Source organism: Schistocerca americana, chromosome 1, assembly GCF_021461395.2.
Source record: "Schistocerca americana isolate TAMUIC-IGC-003095 chromosome 1, iqSchAmer2.1, whole genome shotgun sequence".
In the NCBI taxonomy this organism is placed as follows: Eukaryota; Metazoa; Arthropoda; class Insecta; order Orthoptera; family Acrididae; genus Schistocerca; species Schistocerca americana.
Genome location: NC_060119.1, coordinates 1143885575 through 1143899167, shown reverse-complemented (window position 1 = coordinate 1143899167; position 13593 = coordinate 1143885575). Strand labels below are relative to the sequence as shown.

The following is a 13593-nucleotide window of genomic DNA, read 5'->3' as shown; positions in this document are numbered from 1 at the left end:
CTTGGACGACTCAAAGACGCAATAGGAGGAAAGAAGTTCCGTTCTGATGAAGACGTACGCCACGCGGTGCATGAGTAGTTGTGCGGACTACCAAAAGAATTTTTTTCTAAAGGTACTGATGCACTTTGTAAGCGCTGGAGGACTTGCATTGAGAGAAGGGGAGATTGTGTTCAAAAGTGATACAGCTTTGTACCACTTCTGCGCAATAAATAATATTTAAAAAATATTTAAGTTTTTCATTTGACTCCACCTCGTAGTATCACGACCGGTTCCGGACTATCGTAAGCCCATCCTCAGGTGTCGCAACTGTACTATGGCCCCCGAGCCCCACGGTGGACGCGTAATAGGTGCGGCTTGCTACCTATGAGCGCAGAACAGGCAGTTACTGTTCTGCACTCATAGGTAGCAAACCGCATACCATAGGATGGTCTTATGAGAGCCCGAAACCGGTTGTGATAATAAAGGAAATTTATTACTGAGGCCGGCCGCGGTGGCCGTGCGGTTCTAGGCGCTCCAGTCCGGAGCCGCGCTGCTGCTCCGGTCGCAGGTTCGAATCCTGCCTCGGGTATGGGTGTGTGTGGTGTCTTTAGGTTAGTTAGGTTTAAGTAGTTCTAAGTTCTAGGGGACTAATGACCACAGCAGTTGAGTCCCATAGTGCTCAGAGCCATTTGAACAATTTTATTACTGAAGCAGTATTTTCAACATCTAGCGCTTATGTTCAGTTCCGGAAAATACGGTGGCCAATCGAGGTCCATGCCAGTGGCGCCTGGGAACCCCAGAACAAAATTGCGGTCCCCAAAGTGATCCTCCAGGACATCACTCTCCTCCATCGATGGAGTCGAGCTCCGTCCTGCATGAACCACATCTTATCAAAATCTGGGTCACTTTGGATAATGAGGATTATATTATCTTCCAAAACCTTCACGCACTTTTCGGTAGTCACCGTGCTATCAAGGAATATCGCGGCGATTATTCCGTGACTAGAAGTTGCACACCACACAGTCACTCGTTGAGGGTGAAGAGACTTCTCGATGGCGAAATGCGGATTCTCAGTCCCCCAAATGCTCCTGATTGGCTTGTTTACGAACCCATCGAAATGAAAGTGGACTTCGTCGCTAAATCAAACCATAGAGCGCAGACTAATTCCCATCATGTGCTACTGCCAACTGTGTAGTTTTAATTCCCTAATGCAAACTGTTCAGTAGCTTTGACGATTTTTTTTTTCCATATAGTTCAATAACTGTCACCCTGTATATATCTGTGACGTTTCTGGACAGGGTTACTATGTAAAACTTGATGTACTATGTCCTCTCTTCAGCCTGGGTAAGTGTGTAGCATGAATTGTAAAACAGCCTGTTATAAATATAAATGTACTTACTTTATTATTATTATTATTATTAATGTATGCATCAATTACAGTAATACACATTTACCAAAACATATATATATATATATATATATATATATATATATATATATATATATATATATATAGGGTGAGTCACCTAACGTTACTGCTGGATATATTTCGTAAACCACATCAAATACTGACGAACCGATTCCACAGACCGAACGTGAGGAGAGGGGTTAGTGTAACTGTTTAATACAAACCATACAAAAATGCACGGAAGTATGTTTTTTAACACAAACATACGTTTTTTTAAATGGAACCTCGTTAGTTTTGATAGCACATCTGAACATATAAACAAATACGTAATCAGTGCCGTTTGTTGCATTGTAAAATGTTAATTACATCCGGAGATATTGTAACCTAAAGTTGACGCTTGAAACCTCCGACGTTCAGTTGCGTGTTGTTACAAACACGGGCATCGTCAGCGCTTTCACCCGTTTCATGTGTCGCTACATCAGCAATTACATGGTGATGACTTTAACCATAGAGTGCAATTCTGCCAATGGGCATTAACAGAGAATGCGTTGCAGTTCTACCTGTTTACCGATGAAGCGGGTTTCACAAACCACGGGGCAGTGAATCTACGGAACATGCATTACTGGTCCGTGGACAATCCTCGCTGGCTCAGACAGGTAGAGCGACAGCGACCGTGGACTGTAAATGTATGATGCGGAATCATTGGCGACCACCTCTTTGTCGTCACTTCATTGCAGGGGCCCAAACAGCTGCAACATACATCGAGTTTCTACAGAATGATCTGCCAACGTTGCTCGAAAATGTCCCACTGCAAACGCGTCGGCGTATGTGGTATCAGCATGATGGTGCACCTGCACATTCCGCAATTAACACTAGGCTGACCCTTGACAGGATGTTCGACGGGCGTTTCATAGGACGTGGAGGACGCATAAATTGGTCAGCTCGTTCTCCTGATCTTACACCTCTGGACTTCTTTCTGTGGGGTACGTTAAAAGAGATATGCCTACAACCATAGAGGATATGAAACAACGTATTGTGGCAGCCTGCGGCGACATTACACCAGATGTACTGCGGCGTGTACGACATTCATTACGCCAGAGATTGCAATTGTGTGCAGCAAATGATGGCCACCACATTGAACATCTATTGGCCTGAAATGTCGGGACACACTCTATTCCGCTCGGTAATTGAAAACGGAAACCACGCGTTTACTTGTACCTCACCCCTCATGGTAATGTACATGTGCATTAGTGAAAAAGACCAATAAAAAGGTGTCAGCATGTGGACGTAATGTGCTGTTCCAGTCTCTTCTGTACCTAAGGTCCATCACCGTTCCCTTTGGATCCCTACGTAATTCTGTGTTCTCCGATACACACAATCGAACAGCGGAGGAGTGGTACTCAAGCGTCAACTTTAGGTTACAATATCTCCGGATGTAATTAACATTTTACAATGCAACAAACAGTACTTATTGCGTATTTGTTTATATGTTCAGCTGTGCTAACAAAACTAACGGGGTTCCATTTTTAAAAAACCTAGGTTTGTGTTAAAAAACGTACTTCCGTGCATTTTTTTATAGTTTGTATTAACCAGTTACACTAGCCCCTCTCCTTACGTTCGGTCTGTGGAATCGATTCGTCAGTATTTGACGTGGTTTACGAAATATATCCAGCGGTAATGTTAGGTGACTCACCCTATACATATATATTACCACTCCTCCGCTGTTCGATCGTGTGTATCGGAGAGCACCGAATTACGTAGGGATCCAAAGGGAACGGTGATGGACCTTAGGTACAGAAGAGACTGGAACAGCACATTACGTCCACATGCTAACACCTTTTTATTTGTCTTTTTCACTGACGCACATGTACATTGCCATGAGGGGTGAGGTACACGTACACACGTGGTTTCCGTTTTCAATTACCGAGTGGAATAGAGTGTGTCCCGGTATGTCAGGTCAATAGATGTTCAATGTGGTGGCCATCTTTGCTGCACACAATTGCAATCTCTGGCGTAATGAATGTCGTACACGCCGCAGTACATCTGGTGTAATGTCGCCGCAGGCTGCCACAATACGTTGTCTCATATCCTCTGGGGTTGTAGGCACATCACGGTACACATTTTCCTTTAACGTACCCCACAGAAAGAGGTCCAGAGGCGTAAGATCAGGAGAACGGGCTGGCCAATTTATGCGTCCTCCACGTCCTATGAAACGCCCGACGAACATCCTGTCAAGGGTCAACTTAGCGTTAATTGCGGAATGTGCAGGTGCACCATCATGCTGATACCACATACGTCGACGCGTTTCCAGTGGAACATTTTCGAGCAACGTTGGCAGATCATTCTGTAGAAACGCTATGTATGCTGTTTGGGCCCCTGAAATGAAGTGAGGACCAATGAGGTGGTCGCCAATGATTCCGCACCATACATTTACAGTCCACGGTCGCTGTCGCTCTACCTGTCTGAGCCAGCGAGGATTGTCCACGAAACAGTAATGCTTGTTCAGTAGATTCACTGCCCCGTGGTTTGTGAAACCCGCTTCATCGGTAAACAGGCAGAACTGCAACGCATTCTCTGTTAATGCCCATTGACTGAATTGCACACGATGATTAAAGTCATCACCATGTAATTGCTGATGTAGCGACACATGAAACGGGTGAAAGCGGTGACGATGCAGTATGCGCATGACACTACTTTGACTCAGTCCACCGGCTCGCGCAATGTCCCGTGTACTCATGTGTGGGTGCATGGCAACAGCAGCTAACACACCAACTGCACCCACTTCTCCTGTGATGGGCCTCTTACGGACCCGTTTGCGTGCTACGAGCATACATGTTGCATACAGTTGGAGGTAGATGTTTTGCAATGGGCGGCACTTGGATGCTCTCTGTCCGGGTACCGTTCTGCATACACCCTGCGGGCTTCAGCTGCATTTCGTCGACACTCGCCATAGATGAGTATTATCTCCGCCTTTTCAGCGTTAGAATACACCATGGTCACAGTTCCTACAACACTACACTATCACAGACGTCTGGTAACACGGTGTACTACAGTTGGTCCGCGTTCGGAGACAAATGCAGAATAACAATAGCAGCAAGCGCTACATACGGACACTGCGATAGCTAGACCAAACCACAACAGTGCACTACAGCCACACTCGTAAACACGGTCGTCATCGTAACCATGTCCCTGCAGATGTTGCTCGCCGGCCGTGGCCCGTGTTTGTTACAACACGCAACTGAACGTCGGAGGTTTCAAGCGTCAACTTTAGGTTACAATATCTCCGGATGTAATTAACATTTTACAATGCAAAAAACGGCACTGATTACGTATTTGTTTATATGTTCAGATGTGCTAACAAAACTAATGTGGTTCCATTTTAAAAAAACGCAGGTTTGTGTTAAAATACATACTTCCGTGCATTTTTGTATGGTTTGTATTAAACAATTACACTAGCCCCTCTCCTCACGTTCTGTCTGTGCAATCGGTTCGTCAGTATTTGATGTGGTTTACGAAATATATCCAGATGTGACTCACCCTGTATATATATATATATATATGAACATGGGAAATTATGTACAGTACACGAGTTTTAAAATGGCTCAGACTACACTCGGATGTTGATGGACTCGATCCAGCGGAGTGCCTCGTGGGATTCTTGACGGAGCTTCTCAATGCCACCAGGGAAGCGTTTGATTGGACAGTCATTCACAATGTGGCTCATTGTTTGGGTGTCACCACAGTCACACACACTGTCACTTGAAAAGCCCCACTTGTGCATGTTGTGTCTGCACCTACCCTCTTCAGTTCGATATCTGTTTAACTGCACCCACACCGTCCTTCGTTGGTGGAAGCCTGGAACTGGAACTGTTGGATTGTCTGCAAGTTCGTTGTTTCAGGTTCTTGTAGCTTGCCACTCGCGTTTCCACTCTGCGTCCTGATCGAATCCTGTGGATAGCATTTGGACACCCATTTCATATGCTGGTCTTCTACGTTTAAGGCGTTTCCTGGGCAGTGATAGCAAATCGTCATGAAGAGGGAACGAGTTGTTTTCAGAAACTTGCTGACAGAGGTTGTAAAGAGCAGCCTTTCGACGGGGGTCTGGTGACAGATGTTTTAAAGCACTGGTAGCCGGCAAGTAGGTGTAGATCGGACTGTACCACTAATTACTCTCACAACTGAGTTCAGTTGGATGTCTACTTTCACTACGTCGGCGCTTCAGAGCCAAACTGGTGCACAGTATTCAGTTGCAGAATATACCAGTGCAAGGGATGCTCCTCAGAGGACTGATGTGGTTGCTCGCCATGTACTGCTTGCCAGCTTTCTCACATGGTTCACTCGTGTTTGTATCTTCTTTGCCAGGTTGGAAAGGTGTTTTTTGTATGTTAAAGTTCTGTCCAGAGTGCCTCCCAGGTATTCTGGGCTTTCGTTATATCTGACTGTGCCAAGAGGGCCGAACTGTGATCTTTGCTGATGAAAGGCGATTATAGAGGTGGAACAGGCTTACCTCGGTTTTAGAAACATTTGGTCTCAGTCGCCATGTCTCAGAATACCCATAAAGCTTAGTAAAGCTGTTCGTCAGGTGTTCTTCACATTCAGATAGGTCTTCACTCTGATATGAAATTGTGAGGTCACCTGCATACTGAAATTTTCGGCGGGTCAAATTCGGCAGGTCAGCTGTGTAAAGGTTGAATAACACTGGATCAAGAACACAGCCCTGAGGTAGTCCGTCACTGAGTACATGCCAACTGCTTTTCTCTTCTCCTTGATGTACTTTAAACCGCCTATTGCTTAACATGTTACTTAAGAGGTTGCCTAGAGTTCTGTGAGGTATTGATAATTCCAACAGTGATTACGAAATTAACAACACTATTAAAGTTATACAAATGGCACTGTTCAGGGCCAATCTGGAAACGTACTTACTATATAATTGTTATAGTATGTATGGGTAATATGGTCTCAGTAAGCGAGCATGTTGTAAATGTAAGTGGGGTGTCTTACTTAACATGGAGCTATACCAAACAGAGGCCATTTCAAAAGCCCAATACCGTATTATACATACGTGTGGTCTCCTGCAGTTGAATTTTTTTTTTTCAGGATTGGTTCCACTGCTGTCAGACTGGCAGCTAGTTTTCGGTCTGGTTGGTTACAGGTGGCGCGCATCGTCGAGAGCCGTTCGCCAGAGTACCCGGTTGGACGTCACGTGGTCGCATCATTAGGATGGCGTGACCAAACAGTGATCAGCGTGGCGCCGACGGATGACGACACCCTGCCGCCGGTTCTGGTGCCTGACCTTGGAGACCTGCCACTATCGCTGGCGCTGGGAGTATTGGGCATGCCGGGAGCCACCGCCTACTTCGGACTGCTCGACATCTGCGACCCCAAGCCTGGGGAGGTGGTGGTCGTCAGTGGCGCGGCGGGTGCCGTGGGCTCCATAGTCGGGCAGATAGCGCGCATCAAGGGCTGCAAGGTCATCGGCATTGCGGGCTCCGACATAAAGGTAATCATTTAGTGTGAGTTTTCCCATTTACTTCTTTTCCCTTTTTATTTGGCAATTTCCTAAGAGTGAAGACTACTTCGTTAAGGGCCGAACAAATGACAGTACCATCCATGGAAGAGATATTTCCGGTATGAAATTTTCACTCTGCGGCGAAGTGCGCTCTAATATGAAACCTCCTGGCAGATTAGAGCTGTGTTAGGGACTGAGACTCGAAGTCGGAACCTTTGCCTTTCGCTGGCAAATACGCAACCAGAAGGGCGTCTGTGAAGATTGGAAGGTAGGAGACGAGGTACTGGCAGAATTGAAGCTGTGAGGGCGGGTTGTCGATCGTGCTTTGGTAGCTCAGTCGGTAGAGCACTTGTCCGCGAAAGGCAAAGGTCCCGAGTTCGAGTCTCGGTGTCTCACACGGTTTTTATCCGCTATTAACTTTCATGGAAGAGGTACTTTAAAACAGGATGGGGCATATCAGCAGAAGGGAGTTACATTCTGATAATTACAGACTGGAAATGGAAACTTGACTCCATTGTATCGTTACGACATGTGGCACACTGCGTATGCCAGGAGGAATCAATAATATTCAGGTGTACAAAGGGACGACCATTTGAATCGAAAAACTTCACCTGGACATATGCCCAGTTCCGAATGGTTTCCAAGATTGAACACATTTATCGTCCATGTTTCGCTTCAATATATGCCTACACTCCTTACAAATGCTTTCAGAAAAGACTACCTGACACTCATGTCTATACTTGATGTTAACAAATTTCTCTTCTACAGAAACGATTTTCTTGTCATTGACAGTCTGCATTTTATATTCTCCCTCCTCAACCTTCATCAGTTATTTTCCTTCCCAAATAGAAAAACTCGTCTTCTACTCTATGTACTTCATTTCCTAATCTAATTCCCTCAGCATCATTTGATTTTAATTCCAGTACATTCCACTATTCTCGTTTTGCTTTTGTGCATGTTCATCTTATATCCTCCTTTCAAGACACTGTACATTCCGTTCAAATGGTCTTCCCTGTCCTTTGCTGTCTCTGACAGAATGATAATGTCATCGTCAAACCGCAATTTTTTTTCTTCTTCCTGGACAATAATTCCTACTCCAAATGTTTCCTTTGCTGCTTCCTCAGTATACAGATTGAATAACATTGGGGATAGACTACAACACTGTCTCACTCCCTTGTCAACTACTGCTTTCCCTTCGTGCCCCCTGAACTCTTACAACTGTCGCCTGGCTTCTATACAAATTGTAAATAGCCTTTCGCTTCCTGTATTTTTGCCCTGCACCGTCAGAATTTAAAACAGACTATTCCAGTCAACATCGCCAAAAGCTTTCTCTAAGTCTACAAATGATATAAACGGAGGTTTGCATTTCCTTAACCTATCTTCAAAGATAAGTCATAGGGTCAGTATTGGCTCAAATGTTCTTACATTTCTACGGAATCCAAGCTGGTCTTCTCCGAGGTCAGCTACTATCAGTTTCTCCATACATCTGTAAACAATTGGTGTTAGTACACTCCTGGAAATGGAAAAAAGAACACATTAACACCGGTGTGTCAGACCCACCATACTTGCTCCGGACACTGCGAGAGGGCTGTACAAGCAATGATCACACGCACGGCACAGCGGACACACCAGGAACCGCGGTGTTGGCCGTCGAATGGCGCTAGCTGCGCAGCATTTGTGCACCGCCGCCGTCAGTGTCAGCCAGTTTGCCGTGGCATACGGAGCTCCATCGCAGTCTTTAATACTGGTAGCATGCCGCGACAGCGTGGACGTGAACCGTATGTGCAGTTGACGGACTTTGAGCGAGGGCGTATAGTGGGCATGCGGGAGGCCGGGTGGACGTACCGCCGAATTGCTCAACACGTGGGGCGTGAGGTCTCCACAGTACATCGATGTTGTCGCCAGTGGTCGGCGGAAGGTGCACGTGCCCGTCGACCTGGGACCGGACCGCAGCGACGCACGGATGCACGCCAAGACCGTAGGATCCTACGCAGTGCCGTAGGGGACCGCACCGCCACTTCCCAGCAAATTAGGGACACTGTTGCTCCTGGGGTATCGGCGAGGACCATTCGCAACCGGTTCCATGAAGCTGGGCTACGGTCCCGCACACCGTTAGGCCGTCTTCCGCTCACGCCCCAACATCGTGCAGCCCGCCTCCAGTGGTGTCGCGACAGGCGTGAATGGAGGGACGAATGGAGACGTGTCGTCTTCAGCGATGAGAGTCGCTTCTGCCTTGGTGCCAATGATGGTCGTATGCGTGTTTGGCGCCGTGCAGGTGAGCGCCACAATCAGGACTGCATACGACCGAGGCACACAGGGCCAACACCCGGCATCATGGTGTGGGGAGCGATCTCCTACACTGGCCGTACACCACTGGTGATCGTCGAGGGGACACTGAATAGTGCACGGTACATCCAAACCGTCATCGAACCCATCGTTCTACCATTCCTAGACCGGCAAGGGAACTTGCTGTTCCAACAGGACAATGCACGTCCGCATGTATCCCGTGCCACCCAACGTGCTCTAGAAGGTGTAAGTCAACTACCCTGGCCAGCAAGATCTCCGGATCTGTCCCCCATTGAGCATGTTTGGGACTGGATGAAGCGTCGTCTCACGCGGGCTGCACGTACAGCACGAACGCTGGTCCAACTGAGGCGCCAGGTGGAAATGGCATGGCAAGCCGTTCCACAGGACTACATCCAGCATCTCTACGATCGTCTCCATGGGAGAATAGCCGCCTGGATTGCTGCGAAAGGTGGATATACACTGTACTAGTGCCGACATTGTGCATGCTCTGTTGCCTGTGTCTATGTGCCTGTGGTTCTGTCAGTGTGATCATGTGATGTATCTGACCCCAGGAATGTGTCAATAAAGTTTCCCCTTCCTGGGACAATGAATTCACGTTGTTCTTATTTCAATTTCCAGGAGTGTATTTCGCAACGGTGACTTATTAAACTAATAGTTCTGCAGTTTCCACACCTGTCAGCACCTGATTTTATTCGGAATTAAAATTCCAGTTATAATTTAAAAATATTTTGAGGCAGTACCTACTCCCAGGTAACATAAATTTCCATTTTAAGTACACGGAAAACTGGTTAGACATCGAAGAAACATAGTTCATTTCTAAGTATCATATGTTCCATGGTAAAAAGCCTACTGGCATTTCAACATAGAAGATGGTGCACGTCTGAGGAAGTATGGATTAACCACCCAAAATATGGCTGCCCAAATCATAACCGATCCCCACCATGCTCCACACCTTGGACGTAAACTTGGCCAGAAGCTGGAAACGATGTGCAACCAGACTCATCAGTCCGAATATCATTTTTATCTTGCTCTATTGACAGTGTTTTAAGGTTTCGGCTGCATATTTTCTGCTACGGTAATTTTATTGTGACTGATACCTGGTTTTGGAACTACGGCTCGCCCTACGAGTCCCTGAATATGTTGTTTTGGTGCTGACAGGTTTCGCGAGTGGGACATGCAGTTCTGCAATCCATTTTCCGTCACAGTTTTCTTCAATATCACAAGCTGCGACATTGTCGCGAGTAAAACAATGACCCGAATATATAATAAATTTCCTTCACTTTAGAACTTTTAACATGGCAGTGCGTCAGCAATCGTGAATAATTTAATGATTATAAAGAATGCGCCTCGACTGCAAATTGAAACCGGATGTTGACCTCGGTTTCGGCGCGGATAACCACGGTTTCCTCGGAACACACTAAAACTACAAACTGCCTATCGAGGCATGGTCCAACATGAATACAGAACGCCCAAAAGGCAAAAGACTCGCATAAGATGTAAAATAAACGGTACGTGTGTACCATGTCAATAGCTGTACTTACAAGGGAACCTCCCCATCGCACCCCCCTCAGATGTAGTTATAAGTTGACACAGTATGAACACAGATCACTCGAGAAAACAGGAAGAAGTTGTGTGGAACTATGAAAATAATAAGCAAAATATACAAATTGAGTAGTCCATGCGTAACATATGTAACTTCAAGAAGGGTCTGAGCTCAGGAGCGCCGTGGTCCCGTGGTTAGCGTGAGCAGCGGCGGAAGGAGAGATCCTTGGTTCAAGTCTAACCTAGAGTTAAAAGTTTCTTTTTCAGACAATTATTTTGCGAAGCTGCATAGGTAAACAAAGCAGTATTGTTTTCGTGATCGTTTGTCAATTATCAAACTTCAGGCACTCACACATAATCAACTTCGCTCTCCAAAATTCCAGGACATGTTCAGATTTGCTTGGACATATGCAGCATTTGACGGTCTACACGCGGAAAAATTTGAAAACGATAAAGACATATGTTTTGAAAGAGCACAGGGAAAACTGTGCGACTGCGAAACTGTTGCTTTCATTTGTTGCAGTTTATGTGACAAACTCTTACGTTTTCATCACTTTTTTGGGAGTGATTATCACATCCACAAGAAAACCTAAATCGGGCAAGGTAGAAGAATCTTTTACCCATTCGCCAAGTGTACAAGTTAAGTGAGTCGACAACATATTCCTGTCATGGGACGCGCATGCCGTCACCATTGTCGTATAGAATATATCAGACGTGTTTTCCTGTGGAGGAGTCGGTTGACCTAGGATCTTGCAATCAAATGTTTCCGGTTCCCATTGGAGAGGCACGTCCTTTCGTCTACTAATCGCACAGTTTTGCGGTGCGGTCGCAAAACACAGACACTAAACTTATTACAGTGAAAAGAGACGTCAATCAGCGAACGGACAGATCATAACTTTGCGAAAATAAAGAACGTAAATTTTTCACTCGAGGGTAGGCTTGAACCAAGGATTTCTCGTTCCGCAGCTGCTCACGCCAACCACGGGACCATTTTTCTTTTTTTTTTCTTTTTTTTTTCTTTTTTTTTGAAAGAAAACAAAGACTCCGATTATACTGGTTTCTCCTTCCAGTATACAAAAATGAGTCTCCTTCGTCTTGTTGACGAAGAAGCAATCCTTTGGAACAAAAAAAAAAAAAAAATTTATTTTTTCTTTTTTTTTTTTCTTTCAAAGCCAAAATCAAATTTCTTTTTCCTTTAAGAACAAACTATGAGGAAGAAATAAGGAAAAGCTGTTTAAGTCGTCATGCGACTTGTAGTTAAAGTCTAGTTCTTACAGGAGCTCCTGAAGTGTATCCGCCTACAGCATGCCAGCTCGTCCAAACGTGTCTTCTCATGGCGTAAGCGTGAGTTCTGGGTAGCAGATCTATTCAGTTCGGTTCGTTTTATACAGTTTTCAGCTTCTCAGGGCTTGGACGTTCCAGCTACTAGGTGGGTCATCGAAAGTGCTCCGTAAGAAATGAGAAAAATATTGTTTATAGCGTGGGTTGCGTATCAGGACGTAGTGACGTTCGTTGAGATAAGTCCAATATCCTATCGTAGACTTGTCGCCTGAAGTAAAAAGATAGCGGATCGTGTGGCCACAGATCCAATTCACAGAGTTAGTTTTGGCGGAGCGGTAGAAAGTCTTATCGGGGTACAAAAGCATGTGGACGTCGATCTGAGCCGGTGTCTGGCGAGTAAGAAACGCCAAAATTCGCCGCGCAAGTGTCCAGACGTCTAGCGCTGTGCCACAGTGGAACCGGTGGACATCCGTGTCATCCACGCCACAGTGGGTGCAGAGGGATGAATCGGCGAGATGTATGCGGTGCAGACGATCTCGGTTAACTTGTTTGCCATTCACGGTGATGTACCACGCTGATTGAACGTCCGATTCGAGAAAACGCGCATGGATCGCCTTCCATATGTGTCGCCACACGTACTGTGGATACTTACGTTCGATGGGGTTGGACGGGCGGCACTGTTGTAACAATTCGGAGACTGTTTTCGTGAGGTACAAACGTGGAAGTGGTAAGGACCGGTAGATATAACTGAACTCCAGGAAAAATCGGTGGATGTAATAAAAGGGGGTTGGAATGGTCGATATCAGTACTGGGGCGGACAAGGAGGCCGGTGCAAAGTTGTGAAGCAGGAGGCTAGTAAGGCTCTGCGAGGAACGATGCCAAAGTTTGAGTTGGAGCTGACGTATAGTGCCTTGACACGAGTCGGCAGGTGGATGAGTCCCACCCCGCCACGATCTCGTGGCAGTGCAAGGGATTCATACTGCACCTTGAATAACATCCCCGAGCTGACGAAGGAGCCGAAAGCCATCAACAGTCGTCGCACCAGGAGATTTGGGACTGGTAGTACTTGAGCCACGTGTGGTATACGGGAAGCATGATACATGTTCACGTATTGCGCGCGTTGGATAACGTCGAGAGCTCGTAGCCGGTGATCTGCGAGATTTGCTCTGATTGTCTGTAGCAAGCGTCTACCATTGATAGCCGCTGAGCGGCGCAGGTCTGCTGCGAAATCAAGTCCAAGACACCGTATGGTGGCGGCGACACTAAGGGGGGCAGCGCATCTCTCCGGCAAGCCCTCACCAATGAGCAGGACCTTGGATTTTGACTCGTTGAGGCAGCTCCCCGACGCTTCGCCGTAAGTCGCCACCCATGTCAGTGCTGCTCGTACTTCATCTTCACTGCGCAGATATAGTACTATGTCGTCTGCGTAGGCTGTACAACAAAAACGGTGGCCTTGCACAGCCATGCCTTCCAAACGTTGGCGCATGCCCTGGAGCAGGGGTTCCAAGGCGAAAGCATACAAAATCGTGGAAAGAGGGCATCCTTGCCGTACAGATCGTGCGATGAC

The 13593-nt window shown here is 46.4% G+C and overlaps 1 protein-coding gene across 1 annotated transcript in view; it reads left to right on the top strand.

The window, feature by feature from the left end:
- Positions 1-13593, top strand: part of LOC124551364 (prostaglandin reductase 1-like) — a 42514-nt gene that overhangs the window by 23563 nt on the left and 5358 nt on the right. Inside the window, exon 2 of the mRNA XM_047126403.1 lies at positions 6540-6887. Coding sequence (XP_046982359.1) covers positions 6540-6887 — 348 coding nt within the window. The remainder of the gene's footprint in view (positions 1-6539; positions 6888-13593) is intronic.